This window comes from Leucopleurus acutus (genome assembly GCF_964270905.1).
Source record: "Leucopleurus acutus genome assembly, chromosome: 11".
Classification (NCBI taxonomy): domain Eukaryota; kingdom Metazoa; phylum Chordata; class Mammalia; order Artiodactyla; family Delphinidae; genus Leucopleurus; species Leucopleurus acutus.
In genome coordinates, this window is record NC_139152.1 from 57,571,052 (window position 1) to 57,596,298 (window position 25,247).

Consider the following 25,247-nt stretch of genomic DNA (forward strand, 5'->3'; position numbering starts at 1 on the left):
AAATTCTAGCATCCAGGACCGAATACAATATTCCAGATGCGATCTGACCAGCCCAACCTCAACTGAGCTCTCGGATTCTAACACCTGTGATTCAATTACACAGCCCACAATATGCCACTGCAAACCCCTCTTGATCTGGCTATAAACTAAAACTCTTCGTTCTTTTTCACATATTTCTCTTGACACACACCTATCTGATCCCAAACTGCTCTTTGGATACAATATCCAAAGAGTTACAATTTTTGTAGCATGAATGTTTGTTGAATTAACAAAACAGCTACTGGCTTAAATTTCTAATTTTCAACTTCGTATTTTATCAATAACCAGTAACTATTTGATCTGATCTCAGAAACTACATTTACTGGGTATTATTGAAAAATAAATATTTGGATTGAGGTTCCTATACCAAAAACTTCTGTTTCTTTGAGGTCTGTGGTATTTATCTGAAAATGCCTTGTGTGGGGGCTTCCCTGGTGGCACAGTGGTTGAGAGTCCACCTGCCGATGCGGGGGACGCAGGTTCGTGCCCCCGGGAGGGTCCCACATGTCGTGGAGCGGCTGGGCCCATAAGCCATGGCCACTGAGCTTGTGCGTCCGGAGCCTGTGCTCCGCAACGGGAGAGGCCACAACAGTGAGAGGCCCGCGTACCACAAAAAAAAACCCTTGGGGAAGAAACTGATATGTACTTTATTGTTGAAGTATTTTCATCATTAGAATTTACAGCAGTATGTCCTAACCAGTCCCTCTGTTTCTAGTTTGCCCCTTTCGATCTGTTCTCTGTTCCACCCCCATAGTGACTTTCTAAAATGCAAATTTGATTATATCTCGGTTGAAAATCCTTCAGTGGCTCCAAGGGACTGAGGTTCAAAATCATCACCATGGCTCACAAGACATTTTATGACCTGATTCTCCTAATCCTTACCTGCTATCCTCTGGCCAACTAAACTCCTTTCTATTCCTGCCTCCTGCCTGGTTTTGGAATCTTTTATTCTCTCTACCTGGAACATTCTTTACTTCTTTCTTCATCTCCACCCAGTGAGTCTTACTCTTTCCTTGTGTGTTTTTTTTTTTTTTTTTTTTTTTTTAGCGGTACGTGGGCCTCTCACTGTCGTGGCCTCTCCCGTTGCGGAGCACAGGCTCCGGACGCACAGGCCCAGTGGCCATGGCTCACGGGCCCAGCCACTCCGCGGCATGTGGGATCTTCCCGGACCGGGGCACGAACCCGTTTCCCCTGCATCGGCAGGCGGACTCTCAACCACTGTGCCACCAGGGAAGCCCTTTCCTTGGGTTTTGATTTGGATGTTTCTTCTTCTAGGAAGCTCCCTTTTATCGGGTCAGATGCCTTTACCCTGTGTTTCTCTAGTGCCAAATACTTCCTTCATCACACCCAAAATGTCTTGTTAATGATAGTACCTCCCACTCAACTGTAAGCTCCATGAGGGCAGAGATTATTTCTTGTTGTTAAAGTTGAATAAATGAACAAATCTATATAGAACTTCTGTCTGAATTCAAATCTAACCTATTTCAGGTAAAAATGTGGATTTAAACCAAGCCCCATTGGAATAAGATGTTGCAACACATACTTCCTCCCCACTTCATCTGAGAATCAAGACATGTCATACTTGTCCTCACAGATCCAAAAATTGGTTTGCTGTAGGTTTTCCAGGAATCACCGCTGACAGTCTTGACACTGAATTGATAAGATCTCCCTGGACGAAGGCCATACACGATGCGTCCTTCTGATTTTCTGTTGCTGTAGGGGTTGAAGACTGTGACGGCATCTCTGGGGAACCACTGCAGCTCAAAGTCATCATAGTCTGTCCAGTCCGGTGGCCCTTTCCAGGTGATGGCCAACGATGTGTTCGCAACATCAGCAAATGACATAAGACTGGGAGGACTTGGGGCTGTATGTATGAGCAAGTAAAAAATCATGTAATCACTTCTATGCCATAACATATATAAATAAGATAGCTGAGCGACATCAGACATACGTTTAACGTACTTCATAGGAAGAGGTAATATGATAACATAATAATAAGAGCTTCCATTGACAGTGTTTAGTACGTGTGAGACACTGTCCTCAAGTGTTTTATGTACATTTTCTTTAATTATTATAACCAGAGACTTTTTACCAGGGTGCTGTGGAGCATGAGTGTGCCCTGAATGGATTACAAGTATGAGAAGATATTTATTCCATCAGATTTGGGGATGTGAAGGCTAGAGTCCACAGACAGTTACATCCAATTGCAGAGAACCTTGTTCATTGACCCCAGGGTGGCACACAGATATCAATGTTATCTGTGTGTGCCCAGGAAATAAGAAAATTTAGAAAGCACTGACCATAGTAACACAATGATGATGTATATGACTATCCCCATTTTACAGATAAGAAAGCTGAGGCTTAGAGATGCTCGGTGACTTGCCCAGCTTCACACAGGTAAGTGGTAGAGCTAAGCCAAGGACCTAGATCTTTTCACCCAAAGTCTGTCTCCTTCACCCATTCTATCACAGAGCCTTCCCAAGTTCAGGGGCTAGCACATGGTACATCATTACCAATTTTATTTCTTATTAATAAAACCGTAATTAAAACATGCCTGTGGAAGCTACTTCCCACCAACACTTGGCCATTGGCCACTGGGCTTCTTACCTGTTCTGCTCTCCCCCGTGACCTTGTTGCTGAGATCTCCACTATGAGTTATCACACACAGCGTGTATTTCCTTCCGGGAACGAGGCCATGGAAACGCCACTCCGTCAGGTCCTTGTCTTTCCAGTTTTCCTTCTTTGTGCCATTGGGGTTATAGAGAATCAGCTCATAAAAGTCGAAGTCCCCAGAGGCTGGACTCCAGCTGAACCAGAGACTGTCTGTCATGTTTCGATTGGATCCCTTGAGGTTACTCACAGAGGCTGGGACTTAAGAGAAGGACAACCTTTACTAAAAACAAGACAGATAGAAACAAAGGCATTTTGGCCCACAGGTGAAAACATGAGCTGTGTTGGGTGTACAGGTGAGTAGTGCTTATTGTAGAGTCAGATCTTGCTTCTACTTCAGGTCACTTGAGTTTAGGGGCATGTGGTCTAGAGACCTGGCACAAATTAAAATAAAACAAAGCACAAGAGGTGGTGACTTCTGTATGCTCGCTACATGTCTTCTGATAAACATATAAAGTGAAATCTTCAGAAATGACTAAGACTGGTCAAATAGTTCATAACTTAGGATATAAAAAGCCCTGAAAGTTGTTCATAAAATGTTCCTGCCCCTTCCAGTCTGGCCCATCTCACTTGGGCCACCATCCCATAACATCCCTCTCTGGGCCTCTTTACTTCCTCTCCATCCTCTCTTAGGTTCTCAGTTCTCTCTCTCAGCCCTTTCTTCCCCCAAAATCTATACTGATAGAACCTCACTTGGGAAGTGAAGTGTTAACAGTCATTTCTACCATAGTATAAATTAGTCAGGCTGGCACCTGTCCCATGGGTATGTAAGCTTCATGATTCTTAGGAGAGTGAAGACTGTTGTCCCTTGTTGGAGGAATTTTAAACATTAACGAGCAGATAAGGGAAGACGTGCCTAGGGCAGATGGCCCTGAAGATGGTAACATCTAGGAAATTCCACTCATGGCTTATCCACTGCTCTTTTTCATTCCCTCAGAAGACAAGCTGAGAACTCCTGCTGAGTGACTAAAATGAGCTCTTCCCATGGCTCCTCTCACCTTCGGGTCTCAGCTGAAAAGACTTCTCTGTCTAAAGGGGTCTCTAAGTCTTGTCCTGCCGAGTCACGCTGTGTCATAGCATAATGTTTATTTCCTTCAGAGGATTTAAGGGGTTCCAAAATCATCACCCTTTAAAATCTGCCATCCCGTCCCCTCCTCCTCTCTGCTAGTGCAGAGCCCTGTGAGGTCAGGGGCCCTGTGAGTCTTGTCTACTCTCCTAGTGCAACAGTGAGCCCAGTGCCTGGCACACAGGAGCACTCAAAAACAACTGTCAATTAAGAATAAAAATTGGGGACTTCGCTGGTGGTCCAGTGGCTAAGGCTCAGCGCTCCCAATGCAGGGGGCCGGGGTTCCATCCCTGCTCAGGGGACTAGATCCCACATGCATGCTTCAACTCAAGAGTTCACATGCCGCAACTAAGACCCGGCGCAGTCCAATAAATATATAAATATTTCCAAAAAGAATAAAAATTGAATAGAAAAAATGAGATAATGGACTCAAATTATGGAGAAAGAGTAGATTCAGTTTCTTATTTGCAAAACCCAGAGATGTTTCTCTCTCTCATTTTCCTGGAACTCTTGTGTTCACTTCATCTAGTGCTGTGTTTCTGATTCACAGCAGTCTTTGCTTGTTGGCCCCATTTGTAGCTGCCCTTCTTTGGACCTGCTCTCCACTCCATCTATTTCCTGTAGAAAGCTGAAAGGCACAGCTTGAATTGAGCCCTGATGGGTTATAACCCTCGCGTAGCAGTTTGCTGGCAAGTAGAGGAGCCAGATTCATTTTTTTCACTAAACTCTATGAGGTAAGCACGTGTGGGAAACAAAGCAAAAACCAGTGCAAAAACTATTCTGATATATAATCAAAGGTCTGATTTAGGGTCAGAAATTTCATATAAAGGTCACAAATTTCATATAAAGCTACACCCTGGGTAGAACAGGAAACTAAGGACAAATCAAGGAAAAGCCAGTGAGTACTGTGACAATTTCCCTGCTATTCATTACAGCTTGGGTTCAGGGCTTACCTGTTCTACCGAATATGGAAGACTCATTAGACAGCTCCCCACTGTGAGTTACAATCACCATTTTGTACATTCGACCTTGTAGCAAGTTCTGGAAAGAGAAGCTCTGGACTTGCGGGCCAACTTGAGCTCGCTCCTGAAGAGTTCGATCTGGGTTGTACAGAAAGATGTTGTACCATTTGAGCTCCCCCTCTGAGGGGGTCCAGCTGAAGGACAGGTGTCTGGTGGCGTTCTCTGTGATTCTCAGGTTGGTGACAGCTGCTGGGACTAGAAAGGTTGAGGAGAAAGAGAATGAGGCTGAGTTTTGGTACAGCCCACCCTGACCCAGCCCGGGGCTGGTGCCTAGATGGCCACACTCCATCAAGCAGCTCAAAACACACCATCCCTGCCTTCAAGAATATTGACTACATGGAGACCCCAGAGCAAAGAAATCCGAATAATGTGAATTAGCGAGGCTGAAGCCGTTAATGTTAAAAAGCAAAACCACAAGAGAACAACAACAACAGAAACCCCCACTAATGGAAAACTATCTTTAAAGACATTTTTTGCATGTAAAATAAATGTTAGTCTGACCTGTGTGACTAAATGTTTTTCCAGTACTAGGAACTAGATCAGAGACCAGCAATCTATCTCTGAGTGCCCTCTGAGAGCTAAGAAATGACCATTGGAGGGAAGGGCAGTGGGAAGGAGAGACTAGGTATGAAAGAAAGGGAAAATCAGGCAGAAAGAGAAAACTAGATTCAGAGACATGGGAAAGAGAAGGAAGAGGACAAGCCAAAACCATTTTTTAAAAAAGGTTTACATTAGGATTTTGGAACCCTTTTGGCCTTCCGTGCTACCTGCTGGCAAGGTGAAATGACCTGCTTCCAAACTGTTGGCACAGATGCTGCCTGATACCACGGAAGTCTTAAGATGCCAGTGGAAATAGAACAGGACATCTGTCTCCCCTCTCCTGGGCTCTCTTCTCCAAACACTTCCTCAGGCTCTTTTGCTTTTCCCCTCTCCTTATGCCAGATCCTTAAAAGTTGGTATTTCCCATGGTTTCAGCCTTTGTCTCCTTCATATTCTATAACATTAGCGAAACAGTCAGTCTCATTCACTTTACGGCTCGCTATGGCCTGCATGTTTGTGTCTCCACCCCGACCCTCCCGGAAATTCATGTTGAAGCCTAAAGGCCAAAATGATGGTTTCAGGGGGTAGCGAATGGAAGATGATTAGGCCATGAGGGTGGAGACCTCATGAGTGGGATCAGTGCCTTATAAAAGAGACCCCAGAGGGCTCTCTCATCCTTCCCACCATGTGAGGACACGGTGAGAAGATGCTCGCTGTGATCCAGAAAATGGGCCCTCACCAGCACCAAATCTGCTGGAGCCTTGACCTTGAACTTCCAGCCTCCAGAACTTCCAGCCTCCAGAAATCATGTCTGTTGTTTAAGCCACCCAGTTTACGGTATTCTCGTTATAGCATCCTGAACAGACTAAAACATGGATTTAACTAGAATTTTTGTCCAAATCTTTATCTCCAGCTCACTCTTCTGAGCTCAGGACCCCTATTATCAATAACCTATTGATCACCTCTCTCTGCAAGACATTCAGACATCACAAACTCAGTTCAGAACTGAGCCCTGTATCTTTTTCCTTCACACTCTCTCCTCCTGCTTCTCTTATCTCAGTTAATAGAATCATCTTCTGCCAGGTAGAAACTGTAGAATCTTCTTCTGTTCCTCCTTTTATACTCTGCTCAGCCACCAAATGCCATCTTATCTAATGCAGGACTATTTCTTGACTATATCTACTATTGTTCATCAGGGCCCCTGCATTAGCTTTGCTTTGGACCCTTATCGTTTCTATGACTGCCATCACCTTAGGACCCCAGTTACCTCTCTGACCACCTCCCCTCACTTTGCCGTCACTCACTGTGCTCTACCAATAGTGGCCTCATTGCTGCTTCTCCAACGCGCCCACCTCAGGTTCTTCGCCTTGCTGTTTGCTCTGCTTCGGGATGCTCTTCCCCAAATATCTACACGGTCCTCTTTCTCACTTCTTTCAGACTTTTACTCAAATGTCACCTTCTCAACAAAACCTTTCAGGACTGTACTATCTAAAATTGTTAGCGTCTAGCACTTGCTAACCCACTTCCTGCTTTAATTTTCTCCTCAGTATTTATTACCATTTAACATACTACATTTTTTACTTCTTTATTTTCTTCATTGCCTTTCTCCCCTACTAGAATATAGGCTTCATGACCACGAGGGCTGTTTTATTCATTTCTGTGTATCCAGCATTTAGGACAGTGCCTGGCACACAGTAGGTGATCAATAACAAGTTCATTTATGAGCCTGTCTCCCCACCTTTGGTCTCTTCTCCATTCAATCTATCCCCCATTGCCATCTGATTTACCTTTTTTAAAAAATATTTATTTATTTATTTATTTATTTTTTAGAAGCATCCATTTTATTTATTAGCAACAACAATTATTATTTACGTGCTTAGACTAGTTTATTTAGAATAATTCTGAAGTTGTGGGCCATTTTTTTTTTTAAGAAGATGTTGGGAATAGGAGTTTATTAATTAATTTATTTATTTTTGCTGTGTTGGGTCTTCGTTTCTGTGCGAGGGCTTTCTCTAGTTGTGGCAAGCGGGGGCCACTCTTCATCGCAGTGCGCGGGCCTCTCACTATCGCGGCCTCTCTTGTTGCGGAGCACAGGCTCCAGACGCGCAGGCTCAGTAGTTGTGGCTCACGGGCTTAGTTGCTCTGCGGCATGTGGTATCCTCCCAGACCAGGGCTTGAACCCGTGTCCCCTGCATTAGCAGGCAGATTCTCAACCACTGCGTCACCAGGGAAGCCCTTACCTTTTTTTTTTAAAAGTACAAATTTTTATTACAGAACGTTCACTCTCTGGCTGAAAAACTTTTATTGTCTCCTTTTATTTATTTTATAAGATGAAAAATAAATTCCTGAGGAAGGCACGCCAGGCACTATCTAATCTGGCCCAAACCTGCCTTTCCAGCCTCACGTCTCCCCCATGTAACACACACTTCGGCCACCGCAAAATCTCCCTGCTCCTTCTCACACCTCCCTGTCTTGGCACGTGGTCGTCTGTCTGCACTGGGTGTCCTTCTAGCTTTTCTCCACGTGGAGAATTGCTTCATCCTTCATGACAGTACTGAAAGGTCACTTTCAAGAAGACTTCCCAATTCCACCTGACTCCATGCTCCCCTTGATGCTGGACATCCCTCTCTCACAAACAACCCTTATCACAATGTATTGACATTATTTGTCCATGTGTCTCTCTCCCCCAATTGTCAGTCACTTCTTCCAGGGCGAGAAGCATGCCTAACTTAGCTTTATGTCCCTATCGATATCAAACCCCTTTCAGACCTGGGTGCTTAATAAATAAATAATCAGTTAGACCAGCGGTGCTGTCTGAATAACGGCCCCCAAAGATGCCCATGTCCTAATCCCCGGAACCTGTGAATATGTTACCTTATGTGACAAAAGGGACTTTGCAGATGTGGTTAAGTTCAGGATCTTGAGATTATCCTGGATTGTCTGAGTGGTGACCACTGTGATCACAAGAGTCCTTAAAAGATGGAAGAGGGAGGCAAGAGAGCAGAGAAGGCGATATGGTGACAGACACAGCGGTTGGAGTGAGGCCACTGCTGGAAGGAATGTGAGTGGCCTCTAGAAGCTGAAAAGGGTGAGGAATGGCTTCTCCCCACGAGGTCTCTAGAAGAAACACAGTCCTTTTGTGACCTGACGCCTTGATTTTAGCCCCATAAAACCTATTTTCAGATTCTGATCTCCAGAACTATAAGATAATAAATCTGCAAAGCTGCAAAGTTTGTGGCAATTTATTACAGCAGAAATAAGAAATGAATAGAGCCAGTTTTGATGCAAAATCTGAACTGGAGTGTGGTGGGCTGGAAGCTGTGTGAATAGGCCGACTGGCGGAAGTGGCAAATCACGGTGAATGTCCCTGCTGTGTCAAGAAATATATATCATCTCCCAGTGTTGCTTCATCCCTTTGGCCCTACAGTTCTTAAGGAATAGCAAGACAGGGAGGTGTTGGATGAAACAACAAGCTGTGCCAATTACCTGTCCGGCCTTCAGTCTGGGCTTCCTTGCTAAAGAGGCCTCCACTGACGGTTAGGATCTGTATCTTGTATTTCTTTCCTGGTGTTAGGTCTTCAAATTTGTGCTGCTTAGTCGTGGCTGCCTCTGATGTGTTACTTAGGAGGATCCCATTTTCACTTAGAAGCAGGATATCATATCTTTCTGCCACGCCAACAGCTTTCTGCCAACTTACTATTAAGGAGTGACTGCTGTATGCATTGTCTGCAGTTATTCCCTGGACGGACGCTGGGACTGCAAAGAAAAGAGAGGCCAGTTCCATCACTTAGGGTTAAGTAACCAATTGAGAAAAACTTCCCTAAATCAACTGCAGATGGAAGATGATGCCTCATGGTTGCATCATTGACACTTTCCATGTGCCCTTAGGAGAAAGTATTTCTTGGCCTGAATTATCTGTATAACTGCTTAGATTCTCTTTTCTTTTTTCTCTGATTTAGACGGATCTTGAAGTCAAACAAGTAGAAAAACTAGTGGAAGTGACACTGATAAATATGCAGAGTGATGCATATCGATGTATCTAGAAAGTGGAAGAATGCTGAACAAATTTACATTCAATGAATACAGTTTGGATGACTGAATGGTGTTAACAGCTTGTTTGGACTTTCATTCCCAAGATTAACTCAGGTCAAAGCTTTAAGCCTTGACCTAAGCAGTAGCATATAACAGTGTTTGTACTACAGCTCCTGATGTGAAAGGCCAGATAGTATTATTTGTTAATAATATTTTATGTCCTAAGCTTATATTTTTTCTCATTCTACATAATATCCTTAAGAGATCTCATCCACTCCCATGGTTTGAATTGTTAGCCATGTGGTGATGACTCCCAAATTTAAACTCTCAGTTCAGATCTCTCATCTATTTTTGCAAATGACATCCCTCTCTGGATGTTCCACAGACACCGCCCCCCCAACCCTCAAGATGCCCAGACTGAACTGCTCATCTCCCTCCCACCACCTCCTCATTGCCCTTTGTTGGTCCAAGTCTTGGTCCAACTCTTGATCCAAGCCAGAAACTTGTCACACTCACCTTTCTACAGAATCAAACACGAGTCTTGTCATTCCTGTCTCCTAAATCTTACATCTCTTGGGTCTTTCCACTTCTCTCCTTCTCTTCCTCACTAGCCTAGGACACTATCATCTCTCACCCGCAGTACTGCAAGTCTCTTGTTTCCTCACTTCCCACTGTTTCTAACTGTACACAGTGTCTGGCAGATTCTCATAGCATGCCATGCTGATGGCCCTTTAATCGCTATCCACAATTCTAAACCCTTTAACAAGGCATACAAGGCCCTTCGGAATTAGGTCCATCTACCTACTTGGCCACATGGCTCACATCGTTATTCTAGCATAAGTAGTGTATAGCTCCGCAAATGTGCCATGCTTTCTCTTCCGTCCAGGCCTTTGCTTTTCTGCTGGAACCAGATCAACACATACTTCACCAGGATAATTTCTTAGTATCTTTTTAAATGTTACCTCCTCCTGGAAGCCTTCCCTGACTCTTTTTGTTTGCTCCTATAGTATCCTGACATTACTTTTATTTTAGCACTTATCATGCTATACTTTAGTTGCCTTTTACCTGACTCCACTATATTGTAAGCTTCTTTGGTCAGGGGCTCTATCTTGCTGCTGAATTCCCATTTTCTAACATAGTGCTTGACATATAGTTGGAGATATACGTATATGAAACAGACACAGAGAAGGGCACAGTACAGAGGCCCATGGCCCACAACTAAATAAGTGGTCATGAGAACGGAAGACATCTAGTACCTTTTGTATCACAGTAGAGAGAGCATGACGCTTGGAGCCAGACAGACCTAGATTTGAATTATAGCTCTAGGTCTTATTACATGTATCCTTGATAATGTTTTATAAACTTTCTAAGCCTTACTTTCCTCATCTATAAATTGAAGATAATGATCTCTACCTTGTAGTATGGTTAAAGATCATTTTAAATGCCTGGCATTTATAGTGGTGCTGATAGCTTATTTTTGTTTTGAAAGTACTATGTGAATAGTGATATTAATATAAATAAACAGATACATTATTAATTCATCACAAATGAAGTAGATGGCATAGGTGTGTTTTTCTTTAAAGAATTTTGAGAAAGGGGTAAAATTTTGAAACACGCAGAGTTAGAGAATCAACTATTATATCCCTTAGCAAGTATAAAAAGCTATTCACATGATTTCGTTTCTAATTACCTTTCATTTGTTTTTGAATCACTCTATTCAGAAACAAAAATGCAAAGAAAAAAAATATGAGAAAGGCTCTTGAAACCACATTGAATTGTACGAACTTAGTGGTTTTGAATTTGGGTATTTTCCATTTGTGAGTGGCCAAGCCCATCCACCGTCCCATTATGGAGAACTATTTGGCCCTTCTCCAGGGGGACGCTTACCTGTACGCCCGAGCGCATCTACCTGGTTCTTCTGGGACCCACTGACAGAGGCGATCACGATCCGGTACTGCTCCCCAGCCTCCAGCCTGTGGAACGTGTGCTCAGAGACAAGCTTGGGGACGGTCTGAGACTCAACCTTTTGATTCTGCCTGAACGCTGACACCGTGTAGGAATCCACGTCCCCCCCACCTGGAGTCCAGTTCACCGTCAGGCTATCTGTTGCCCCGTTGGGAGAAACGTGAATATTTTTGACAACACTAGGAACTAAAAAAGAGAATAAATTTAAAAACCATCACTTAGAGGATAAACTGTGGAAATTTTCAACTAAAAGTTTTGTGCTTCCTACCTTTTGGCATCTACTGAAAAAATACATATGAAAAATATTGGTATCAATCTACCATTTTTCTCTGACTTTTCTGCTTGAGCTGAAGTTGATGGGGGAAGTTTAGAGGGACATCAAGGCCAGTGAGTGGAAATGAAGAATGCCAGTTATATAGTGGGCGCTAACTAGATTGACTTGGTCCAAGTCTTGGTTTTCTTATCTACTAGTTGTGGGACTATAGGCAAACTGCTTAACCACTGTAAGTTTCAGTTTCCTTATCCGAAAAACAGCAATGATAATAATAGCGACCAGCCCACGAAATTGTTAGGACTGAACAAAATGTACATATAAAGTACTTTGCTGTGTGTCTAGTTCACAGTAAACTCTTAATAAATGTTAACTATTATAGCAACACTCCTAACAGAGTTCCAAAGAAGGACTATCCAACCAACCAATCAGGTTATTTATATTTAATCTGTAAGCCTCACAGGCAACAGCTATTTATATCAAGTCAATGTTATTTTTCAGAAAGCTTTTTTTTCTCCCCCTACATCATACTTTAGTTTTGCTAAACCAGCTCGGACAACATTATTGTCACTATCAAGATAAGCTTCTCCCTTCTTGCCACCCCCCAACCCCTTAGCCCTTTAAATCCTCAACCAAAACGCCTGGCTACCCAACATGCTAAATACACCACACTATCTAGTCAGGTTCTAGAGCCAGATTTCCAATTACCTGTGAAGCCCTCAATGAAGGCTGACTGCTGTACATCTCCACTGATCGTCAAGACAAGAATTTTATACTGGCGCCCTGGTGTGAGGGAGGTGAATCGATACTCAGTTGCGGTATTGACAAGGTGAAAAGGAGGAAATACTTTCATATCATTGAAGAGCAGTTGGATCTCATACTGGTCGACGTCCCCATCAGCTCGTGTCCATGTCACCTGAAGGTCCTCAGTGCTCCTGTTGTGCAATGTGAGATCCTTAACAGCCTCCGGGACTATGAGAAGACATTTCAGGAAAGTGACTGATCAGACTTTACTACACAATAATTTATGAATCACATTCACAGAACTGGCAAACATCTCCCTTTCCCGAATAAACCATTTCAGCTACTTCATGCATAATTAAACAAGAAAAATTGGAAGCAACTATTACAATTGTAATTTTTTTTCTGGCATAAATCTTATATGCTAAGTATTGGTAGAATATAATTGTAAAATGAGTTTTGATCTCAATTCCAGGATAAAACAAGACATCTAGAACTTTAAATGCCACAATGCAGGAGGACAGGGAAGAAAAATGAGAAATTTGGTGTTCCTGCTACCCCACTACGCTTGCTTTCATCTGCCAATAAATATTCTGTCATTATAGGCCATGGCTTGGCTGAACGATGTTGGCTCCAACTGAGACTAACTGGGAATGTAATTTACTGATCAGTAAGCAGAGAAAATTCAAGGTTCAGATAAATTATTTACTCGATGACCTTCAAGTCCCAACCAACTACCAAATTTTGCAATCTTTCCACTTACTTGTTCTTCCATTCCCTTGTTCACTGGCTTCATATTGTCCACTTTTTGTAGTAACAGTGACACTGTACAACCGTCCAGGGACTAGCTTAAAAAATATACACTCGTTTTCAGACTTGGGAATGCTTTTCGTCTGAATGAAGTTGTTTTTGTTTTTAATGGTGACTTCATAGTGATCAAAGTCTCCGGTGGCATGTACCCAGGATACCTTTAAATAGTCGCTCCTGGCTGAGTTGCTGATACTGACTCCCTGGACTTTGTCAGGCACTGCAAAAGAGAACAGAAAACAGCTAGGGATTTAATGGTTCTGAGGGAGCAATTGATCACAGATGACAACACGGGACGATAAAGGAAAGTGAGTAGGTTTTTACTGTGTGCATTTAAAAGAAAAATCTTAGACCTTCAGATCACAAATTTCTGGAGGGGAAAGACTGTTATCAGTTTAATCAGTTTGGACTGATTAAATGGATCTTTTTACAGACCTGATGAATTAATTCTAATCCTGTTCTTAGCCTACACAAAGTGTCATGTACAAAAAGGAGCATTAAACATAATAACTGATGATTAATATGAATGATGGCAATGATATTAACAATTCCAGCATACCTTGGTGACTCAAGATATGACACTAAGTTACCAAGAAGAGTATACACAATCCAAAAGAAAAACGGAAGATGAGGAAACACATATGGTAACTAATACATGAAAAGATGTTCAACGTTGTTGGTGATCAAGGGAAATGCAAGTCAGGGCCATGGCACAATACCATTTTACATCCATTTGGTTGGCAAAATTTGAAAACTTGATAAAACCAAGTGTAAGAGAGGATGCCCATCTACAGGAGATTGGATGAATGAAATGGTATATAAACACAGTGAAATACTATACGGCAGTCACAATTTTTCTTAACTCAAAACACAAAAATATGGATTTCGCCCTTAATATCAAAACACAAAATATGGATGAATCTTATCAAGATAATACTAAGTGAAAAATCTTAGTCCCCAAAGATTACATACTGCATAAAAAATACCTTTTTTTGTATTAAAACAACTAAAATTTTAAAAATATAATTTTAGGATTACATAAATAATAAAACTGCAGGATGGAAGGCAAGAGAGAAAAATAAGAGTGAAGATGATAGTTACTTTGGGATGGACCAGTGAGGTGTGAAATACATGATCTGATATAGATTATTATCAAGTCCCTAGCTTTTATTTTGGGTAGTGGTTTCTCAAGTACATATTAAATTACTAAAAATTATTAACTAAATGTCTAAATTTAATTAAATGCCATAAAAACAAATAGCAGTGGCAACTGACGCACAGGATCCTGAACCAAGAATTATGATTAATCCAACTTTGTGCACCTGACATTCCCCATAAACATACAAACAAACGAACAAACCAATCTGTGTACCCATGGGTTTTTTCTCAGTTGATCAATCAATCAATCAGTGCTTGTTAACAGGAACACTGTAAAATAAGGCAACTCTGTATTTTGAGCATGATATTAAACATATTCTATTTTTTCATTTGGGGCTGTATTTTAATTCAAAAGTAGGCCCTAGATTCATTACTATTTGGCTATAACTGGATTTTATAAATATTAATGAGAAGGAGCATTGAAAAGAAGTATGAACTCAATCAGGTCCAGGGTCCTAAATTTCTATCTTAATACTAGCATGTTCTCTGGATTGGGTAGCCTCTCTGTCTGTGTCTGGTTTATGTTAAGGGATTTCTGCTCTGACCACATGCCAGGCCTATGTCCAAGTTTTCTCTTCCACTTTCTTCCAAAGCATGAAATGACCCAGAAATTTCAATATTTTGGTATCTAAGCTACATTTTTCATGAAGCTTCTTAACACCTACAAGTTGCATTACTATCCTTTGTTGGCTTATGTGTGCTGGTTTTTGTACTGGAATATATCTCACCACAGATATGGAGCAAGGGCAGGTGTGCTTTTTTCAAGATATTTATCTGGAACCAATCAGAGTGTTGCTAGAATTTAGTCATCACAGACTTGTACAGAAGAAATTCTGAAGTGACACTGTAAGTATGGCCTAAGAAAGGTCAACGATCCAGGCAATTTACCGAAGGCAAAGCAGGAAGAAAAACCAGACTGAATACCATGCTAAGTCAGTAAGGGGCTCTCCAGGTGGAACTGCGGGTAATCTGTGGGACTTGCCTTGCTGTATGGTGAGATGATGTGATACGGAATTAGAAATATTGACACTTTCACCCGAAATGCAGAAGGCATTGAGACAATCAGCCAAAATCAACAAGGCCACAACTCAGACACGACTCTCCAGTTAAACTGACTTGTCAGGGGCAGTGGTTTGCCTTGATTAGTCACGTGCCAAATCCAAGTTCATGTTGGTAAAGCACCAAAAGGGTGCTTTGAATAAAGGATCACTTTTCTTGCATTTAAAATCAATCCTAGCACAAGGTCTTGCAATATGAGGGTCATGTGAATAGGAAACATTCATGAATTAACACCAAGGGGCAGCAAGGGGCTAGTGGTTGGATGACATATCCTTTAATTGCTGGCAATTTTTAGGCTCCAAATTAATCAACAGAAGACACTGACATAAGGCTGCTTTGTAAATAAAAATCAGATCTCAGTCAGTATCGCGCTTATCAGCACAATACGTAATAATTTGAGGGTAGGGACTATCTCTTTATATCCCTGACTAGTGCTTTCAGGGAGAGCATGACGTAGTGGAAACAGCCCTGGAGTGCGGTAGGGCTTGGCTACTGCTCAACCGTGTGACCTTGGAGAAGCCACAGTTTCTCTCCGGGACTTTAACTCAAATGAGATGGGATTAGATCATTCTTTTTTTTTTTTTTTTTGGTATGCGGGCCTCTCACTGTTGTGGCCTCTCCCGTTGCGGAGCACAGGCTCCGGACGCGCAGGCTCAGCGGCCATGGCTCACGGGCCCAGCCGCTCCGCGGCACGTGGGATCCTCCCAGACCGGGGCACGAACCCATGTCCCCTGCATCGGCAGGCGGACTCCCAACCACTGCGCCACCAGGGAAGCCCGGGATTAGATCATTCTAAGGACACTTTCAATGCTAGCATGCTGTAACAATGTAAATCAGTGGTTCTTAACTTTCTGAGGTCACAGAAACTATGAGAATCTGATAAAAGCCATTCACTCTCTTTCCAAAGAAATGCACATACCTGCCCTATCCCCAACAAGTTCACGGACAATTTGGGGGTTACTACTTTCCTAAGGTCTACCCACGAAGCACTGGGTGAAAAACCCTGATCTAGGTGATTTCTGATTATTCATTTACCAAACATTCATTACTCAATGAATGACTCTGGAGCCTACTAGGCTCCAGACCCTGTGCTGGGGCACTGGATGGTGTCAGTTGTCCCAGATTCTCATGGAAAAACTGACATTTTAAAATGCAAATATCAAACCATAGATCAGCAGGAAAGATTTGATAAAATATTAACCTCACCTTAAGCAGAAATCTCAGATGTAAACCCCAGGAAGCATAAGTATATTGGGAAAACGGTAGTTGTCTAAACTTAGCTCTTTCCAGCACATCGAAGACCAACCAGGCCTTCAAAGCCTTTGCTAAGAGTTTGCTCTTAGTCCCAGAATTATAAAGGTTCACATCTTCACCTTGTGTGAAAAAGGATGAACAGTGGTCTTGACCAACAGACATTTCAGGAAGGATTTCAGGACAGAGAGCTTTGTAGGCTCTGGAGTCATTCAGAACTGGGTTCAAATCCAGGATCTGAAGTGCACCGGCTGTTTAACAAGTTGAACAGTTGGACAAGTTACCCTGAACCTTGGTTTTCACCCAGTGCTTCGTGGGTAGACTTCAGGAAAGTAGTAACCCCCGAATTGTCCGGGGTTCTGCAGAATTGCTGCAGATCTGTGATGCCCTGAACCACATAGCCGGCTGGCTCTCATAGAGCCTGAACCTCCTGAGATCCTCACCTGTCCGCTCTTGGCCGAAGGAGTGATTTTCATACTTGCCACTCCTCGTCGTTATGGTCACATTGTAGAGGCGACCCGGGGTGAGGGAGCTGAAGGAACATTCGCTGACAGACTTGGCAATCACGAGGGACTGAACCACCCTGCCATCGTGGGAGAGTGTCACCACGTAGTTATCCACGTCTCCAGGAGCAGGCAGCCAGGATATACTGAGGTAGTCATTGCGACCAGAGTTGTTCACCCTTACTCCACTCACACTGGAAGGGACTGGGATTTAACAGGGGGAGAAAATTTAAAAAGAAAGGCACAGTCAAAAGTCTGAGTCATCTATTGCGGTGGGCAAAAACAGTGTGGACTCAGGAGATCTGATTACCTATGAGGTCAAGGAAGGGTGACGATTTCACTGTAGCTTCTGGAAGCTGAGAGTTCTTACATCATAAGATTAACCAAGATAAAAATCCAAGGAAGTCTTTTGGATGCCTCTTAAATACAAGGATGCTGTTACTGCATTTTTATGGTGTGGTTGTTTGTAAAGTACTTTAAGTGGAGGTTTTTTTATGTGAACGTGTCAGGAAGTCCCCCATGTAGGAAAGGGAACAGACATTAACTATCTAAATGAAAGAGCTTGAATCAAACCCATCAATAAGGAAAGGTTTTTGAGGGGAAAGGTGAAGAGTGCAATAGCTTTTCTAAAAGTCTTAGACATTGGGATAGCTTCGACCTTCTTGTGATTAATTTATTCCTGGGGAGTCTAATCATTTACACAGGTGAAGGGGTTGTATTTCCCTTCGCAAAGCATTTCCTGCCCTCTAGTGGTGAGAAATAAACCTAAACGCCTATCCTGGAAGCAATAAGTCTGGAGACCGGACTTGAGGGCAGAAAGACATGCTGTGGCAATAATGGCCTTTCTGATGTCCACCATAATTATGTGCTTCTCTCAGTTGGGGTTTTAGCGTCACAAGCATTTACTAAGAACCAACTATTTTCCAAGTACACAAAAATGGAAAAGATGTGGATGACTGTAAAGAGTTCCCTGCCTAGAAGTACAGTTTGCAAATTAATAATCATGGTATTGAATAATAGTTGTTCCATGTATTAGAAACAAATGCATGACAAATAGTACTGTCAGTAGTGAATATAAGAATAAAATATATAGTATATATGAACTGCACTACTGTTTTCATCATTGGTTGACTGACTTAAGCTATATATTTTCATATAATTGTCAATATCCCTACATCACATATAATGGACGGGATTCGGCTAGATGACCTCTGAGAATCCTTCTCATCTAATATGCTCTGACTTTGCGGTTTAATCCCCAAAGTCTTCTGTGCATTTACAAGCACTTATCCATCACCAAAATTATAAACAGCACTCTACTAAATAATTCTGCTAATGCTGTTCCACGCATATGGACATTTCCCAGATATAACATTGAACTTTTAGCCATTCTATTTATGTATTGATGCCTTCCGTCCTTTTTTTTCCCCTGTCCTTCTTTCATCCATCTAACCATCTGTATATCCCTTGGTTGTTCTCAGAATAACTATGCTTGTTTTTCAAGACTGCTGGGAATATTTGCAACTATTAACATTTTATTAGAAAAGATATAATTATTAAAAGTTTCACCAAAAATATAAATTCATGTTTAAAAAAAACATATAATATTTTTTTCTTTAGAATGAGCACTTTCTCAGGTTAGAATTAGATTTCTTAAGCACATCTGATATCTTCAATTTTAAATATTTTGCCACCTTATCTAAGCTGGGAGGGTTTATATATATGTTTCAACTCTGTGGAAATATAAGTGAATTATTTCAACCTTGACTAATACTTCAGTAATTTGAGTAGATGGTAATGATTATCTAGGTTTTAGCCATTGAATTTTTTACAATCCACCAGGTACAGAATTTACTAATTGAGGCACCTTTCAAAATCTCTAGTTATTGTGCTTCTATAGTAATATCCCCGTTTTTCTCTTTTCTCATGATAATGTCTGCACTCAACGTGTTTGAATAAAATAACTGATGTTTATATTTATTCATATCTTGTCCTCTCCTTAAGACTTTATTATCATTCTTCAAAGAATTTCTTGTCTCATTTTTGCATACTTCTGTTATATAATGGTCAAATATTGATACCTCTGTTGTCATTAAAATGTAGGTATAAAAATAATTACAAGTCCCACTTATCAAGTGATCTCAGATATCAAACTATTTTAGTATAGCACCATACGCTGGAGAGCCCTTGTGGTATTTTATCTCTTTTTTTTTTTTTTTTTTTTTTTGCGGTACGCGGGCCTCTCACTGTTGTGGCCTCTCCCATTGCAGAGCACAGGCTCCGGACGCACAGGCTCAGCGGCCATGGCTCACGGGCCCAGCCGCTCCGCGGCATGTGGGATCTTCCCGGACTGGGGCACGAACCCGCGTCCCCTGCATCGGCAGGCGGACTCTCAACCACTGCGCCACCAGGGAAGCCCCCTTGTGGTATTTTAAGTTGGGAATTAACCTGTGTGGCGGCATCTGACTACTTGCTCACAAAACCATTTCCTTTTCCTCTTGGACACACAGCTAGACTGTATTTCCCAGCCGCCCCTGCAGTTAGGTGTAGTCATACAACTGTGTTCCCGTTAATGGAATGTGGGTGGAAGTGATGTGTTTACTTCCAGCTTTAGTAGTCTTCCGCCTCCCCATAACCTCCATTCTCTGAAGAAATGGAGAGACCTCTGAGAACCTAGAGGAAGGAAGAACCACAGATGGTAGGAGCCTGGGTCCCTTAATTACTGCTTAGAGAAGAACCAACCAATAGAGTTGTCCTGTCAGGAACACCCACATTGTACAGTTGTATAAGCAGGAAATAAGTCAGCCTAATCTGACTAATACAACTGCAAGTCACTGGGAAATGGATGCAAGATCCTTTTCAACTCCTCTCCTCAACTTGTTATTTCTCCTTCCCCACTCTGATACCCGGTGTTGGGGTGACTTACTGGGGATGGAAGAGAAAAATGAAGGCTTAGATAGATAAGTGAATGGCAGAGCTAGGACCAGAATCTAGGCCTCTTGATTCCCCAACTAAGCTTTTCAGTCCCTCACCCCCAATTATGCTACATTGATGGATGGTGCCAAGAACCATTAAAAGAGAAGAAGGAAGGTATCAGGAAGAACACAGGAACAGTATCAGATGCCACAGAATGACAGAAATGGGCAGACATCAGTGAATTTCTACCTAGACTATGAAATATCTTTTCAATGACTTAGTTGCTCTTTTGGGAGAATTAATGAAGTTAATGGTCCTTGGGTTCATTAAGCAGGTGAGATTCATGATTTTGGAAAAGGATATATCTATGGATACCTGACGCTGATACTCAGAATCTGAGCATTGGAAATATAGAGGGAGGAGACTGACATCCAACTTAACATAATCATATGAAATTAAACGGGCAAAGTCACTGACCTGAATTCACTAATAATTATTAAAGCTTCTATTGGATTTATTTAATTGTATATCTTTCTAAGAAACTGGAACATACATTTTATATTGTTTGTTTATGTTCTTTCTTTGTGTTGTGTAGAAAATTGTATTCCCTTCTCTGGTGCTGCACCTCTGCCTGACACATATGACCACATGACATTTATTTGATTACTTAGCTCTCTGCCCTATTTGACTATGAGCTCTTTAAGGTCAAGGAACATTGTTTAGGTGGCGTACAGTATTAAGCACTGTTTAATGTTGCTTGTGAAAATATATGGGATTGGGTAATTTTATTAGCTTAACTTTTTTTGTTTGTTTGTTTTTGGTTTTTTTTGTTTTGTGGTATGCGGGCCTCTCACTGTTGTGGCCTCTCCCGTTGCGGAGCACAGGCTCCGGACGCGCAGGCTCAGCGGCCATGGCTCACGGGCCCAGCCGCTCCGCGGCATGTGGGATCTTCCTGGACCGGGGCACGAACCCGTGTCCCCTGCATCGGTAGGCAGACTCTCAACCACTGCGCCACCAGGGAAGCCCTATTAGCTTAACTTTTGACCATGGAAGTTGGAGATCATTTTTTTTTTCTGTGTCTTGAAACCAAGAATATGAAAGAGAATGGAAGATACTTTTTTAAAAAAGTTCATGACTTGTTTACCTTAATCAGACATAAATATTTCAAAGAAAATCAGCTAGATGAAGGAATAAGCTTAGGTAGCAGATGACTATCATGTCATCGCAAAGGGTTTTCTAGGAGTTCTGACACATGTATTGGAGATTTTAGAAAATTTAGAATTCATTCTCTCCTACTCTCACCCATCATCCAATTTCCATTCCTGGGAGATCAACATGTACTGTCTGGATAGCATTGAAACTTGGCTTTTAGGATGATCAGAGTTGGGTCTGTCTTTAGGATGTTTTAAAACACCTAGGATATACCCTGGAGGTTCCACGTGCTCAGATTGCCATAGGTCACAGACACTCTTCTTACCTGTCCTTCCCTCCACCACCACTTGTCGGGAAGAGATTCCTCCGCTTACTGTGGTCACCACCATGGAGTAGAGGCTGCCCGATTTGAGGGAGTGGAAGCTGTATCTGCTGGTCTCACTGGAGACACTTTCATTTTTGATGACCACGTTTTCATGGATCAGTAAGACTTGGTAGAAGTCTATGTCTCCCAATGCTTGGGTCCAGTTAGTGAAGAGACTGCTTGTTGTCCCTTGGTTGGCCACATGCAAACCGGTCACTTGGGCAGGCACTAAAACAGAGTAGACAGAGAAGAAAAAACAGATGATACTTCGTCACCCTAAGGAAGTGTAACAAAAATGAGTAAAAAATGGAGACAGTCTTGAAAATGCTAAAAAAATATATATTTTTTGATATAGACACTCAGCTTTATTTCCTGTGAAATATGGAGAACTATTCCCCTACAGAGACTCTACCATTCTGAAAAAGTTGCTTATATGGGAAATCAAAATTATTTCAGATCCAAGGATAAGATGATGCATGCCTATTACGTAGTCTTGATTTTTAAATTTTAAATAATAAAAGGCTGTTTATTATATGATATCACTTATATGTGAATTCTAAAAAATAATACAAACGAACTTATTTACCAACAGAAACAGACTCACAGACATAGAAAGCAAACTTATGGTTACCAAAGGGGAAGGAGAAGGAGGGATAAATTAGGAGTATGGGATTGGCAGATACATAAAACGCTGCTATTTTTTTTTTTTTTTAAACGCTGCTGTTTTTGAAGACTGCTTACTTAATGTTATTTTATCTGTCCCTACCCCGTGAGAACTCAAAGCCACATGATCTACTGCAGCTAATGGTTGTTATGGGGTGGTATTGGGAAATCCCTCTAACCAGATGATTAGATTGTAGTCTAGGAGACTGGTAATTCTTTATTGGCACATTCTCAAGAGGACTATTCTTATACATGAAAATGCTACAATGCTATATGTTATAGTATTATATAATAATAATAATGATAATGAAAATGATAACAACTGATTGCCTGTTATGTGCCAGTTATGGACTCTATGCTTTACAGATGTTATATTATTGGTTACTCATTCAAAACTCTATAGAGTTGATTTTTTAAATTCCCTTTACAGAGGAGGAAACCAAGGATCATAATGTAAGTAACTTAGCCTATACAACAGTGCGAACAAATTGTCATTCTGGCGTCCAAAGCCTGATTTGTCTCACCTGTGAGCCTGTGCCCTTTACCTAATTAACAACTACTGTGATTTTTAACCTGTCCATTGACAAATCTTTTACACAGATCTTGAAGTTGGCACTTGATCAACATACATCTCCTTTGTGCCTCTTCCCAGAATTATGATAATCAAAGGGAGTGGAACTTTGCACAACCCTTCTCAGAAATCACTGACTTGTGGATTTAGGTACAAACATACTTATTAAAATACATTACTGTACACGGATCAAAAGATTCAATTCCAATTCTAAATTTCATATGGAAAGCAAAGGAATTAATATGCCAAAACAGTTTTGAAAAAGAAGAATAAAGTTGGAGGACTAACATCATCTGATTTCAAAACTTCTAGAAAGCTACAGTAATGAAGACAGTGTGATACTGGCAAAAAAGTAGACACATAGACTGATGGAACAGACTTGAAGGTCCAGAAATAGACCAAACACATATATAATCGATTGATTTTTTTTTTATAGAGATGCAAGGGCAATTCAGTGGAGAAGGGAGAGTCTTTTCAACAAATAGGACTGGAATTATTAGATGTGCATAAGCAAAGAAATAAACTTCCCCCCATATCTCACACATATATAAAAATTAACTCAAAATTGATTATACACCTACATTTACAACCTAAAACTATGAAACTTCTAGGAGAAAATTTTGGTGACCTTGTGTTAGACAAAGGTTTCTTACGTATGACACCAAAAGCATGATTCATGAAAGAAAAAACTGGTAAATTGACATCAAAATTAAAAACTTATATTCTGCAAGATATACTAATAAATTAATGAAAAGACAAGCCAGGGGAGGAGATCAAGATGGTGGAGTAAGAGGACAGGGAGCTCACCTCCCTGTCACCAAAAATATATCTACATGTGGAGTAATTATCACTGAAAACTAATTGGTAACTGGCAAAAATACTCCTGTACAACCAAGACTGTAAGAAAGATACACACGTAATAGGGTAGGAAGGGAACAGAAGTGATTGGGTCAGGACCTGTGCCCCTCAGAGGGGACTCAGAGGACAAGGAGATGACATTGGTGGACACTCAACCTGGGGAGTGAGCAGGTTAAACCAACTTTGGGCGTCTCAGTCCTGGTGTCCTACGTGAGGAGACAAGCCCCCTTAGCTGGTTGGAGAACTGCTGGGACAAAGAGAAGAGCTGAGGAAGTCTGGACTCCACTCATGAGGGGCACACACATGCTGGCTAACCCCCAAGGCAGAGCAGAGAAAGGTCTGCTCTAGTGGCTGCCGAGTTTCCCATGACCACCTGGCACACGTACCAGCCCAAGCCAAGCAAACATTCCGACCCCACTCACTTCATGCCACAATGTGGCACTGGAACTGGGGCAGCCACGGCTGGGGAAGAAACTTGCCTGTGGGACCCAGAGGTGACAGGGAGCAGCTCCACCCCGGGGTGCAGGCTGGGTGGGGCAGCACGTCTATACCTGGTGCTTACTCAAGCAGTGCCTCAGACTACCCAGACCTCTGACGGGGTGGCCACTCCACCCAGCTAACCTACGGATACACGTAGAGCTCACATGCGTCCCACCTGCCCTGTGGAGCATTTCCGCGACAGGGTGGGGGCAGCGGATGCAGGCAGGAGTGATCAGCTGGGAGAGACAAAGGGGACCTGCACCAGAGGCTGCATCTGAGTGGAGCCATAGACACCTACACGGGCAGCACATTGGAACTCTGTCTGCACACAGGCCCCACTTGCTTCAGCACTCCCCTCCTCTGGGGTAAAGGTCCCGGTGCTGGGAGAGGGAAAAACACACACTTAAAGTGAACAAAGTCAGCTCGAGCCTGATCCTCAGGGTTTCTGCCCAGCAACTTGGGATCAGACCCCACCCCTGACAGGGCAATGATGGCCACTGAACAGACAGGAAGTCCCACCTCACACCTGGCACCAGCTCTAGCCCCTCCACCTCCAGCCCAACCTCTACCAAGGTGACAGCTGCCAGCTATCACCCTAAAACAACAACCTGAAGAAAGATGTAACTTGCATTCATGTCAAATCCAGCTCTCTCACCAAAGACACTGGGCGAACACAGCCCGTATAGGGAGGCTCCCACATAAGAACACCCCTTTAAGACCACAATAGGTAACTGTTTCACCTAAATTCACAGAGGCAGAGATAAGCAAAATGAAAAAGCAGAGGAACTACTCTTAATTGAGAGAGCAAACAAAACCCCCTAAAAAAATAAATAATGAAACAGAAATAAACAATTTACCAGGTAAAGGATTAAAAACATTGGCAATAAAAATGTTAACTGAATTAGGGAAAAGAATTTATCTAAACAGTGAACATTTTAACAAGGAACCAGAAGATATAAAAAAGATCCAATCAGAAATGAATAACTCAACAGCTGAACTAAAATAAACATACTAGAAGGAATGAAGAGCAGACTAAGTGGTACATAAGTGATCTGGAAGATAGAATAATGTAAATCACCCAATCAGAATAGCAAAAAGAAAAACAAATTTTAAAAAATG

At 42.0% G+C, this 25,247-nt stretch overlaps 1 protein-coding gene across 3 annotated transcripts in view; it reads right to left on the reverse strand.

Annotated features, from left to right (window-relative positions):
• The window catches only part of PTPRB (protein tyrosine phosphatase receptor type B), a 112,269-nt gene that overhangs the window by 35,414 nt on the left and 51,608 nt on the right, over positions 1–25,247 (reverse strand). For all 3 annotated transcript variants that reach the window (XM_082850509.1, XM_082850510.1, XM_082850511.1), the window contains 9 exons: positions 21,518–21,784; positions 17,065–17,328; positions 13,110–13,373; positions 12,314–12,577; positions 11,257–11,520; positions 8,824–9,093; positions 4,729–4,992; positions 2,647–2,910; positions 1,622–1,903 (listed from right to left, as the gene is read on the reverse strand). In XM_082850509.1, coding sequence (XP_082706635.1) covers positions 1,622–1,903; positions 2,647–2,910; positions 4,729–4,992; positions 8,824–9,093; positions 11,257–11,520; positions 12,314–12,577; positions 13,110–13,373; positions 17,065–17,328; positions 21,518–21,784 — 2,403 coding nt within the window. The remainder of the gene's footprint in view (positions 1–1,621; positions 1,904–2,646; positions 2,911–4,728; positions 4,993–8,823; positions 9,094–11,256; positions 11,521–12,313; positions 12,578–13,109; positions 13,374–17,064; positions 17,329–21,517; positions 21,785–25,247) is intronic.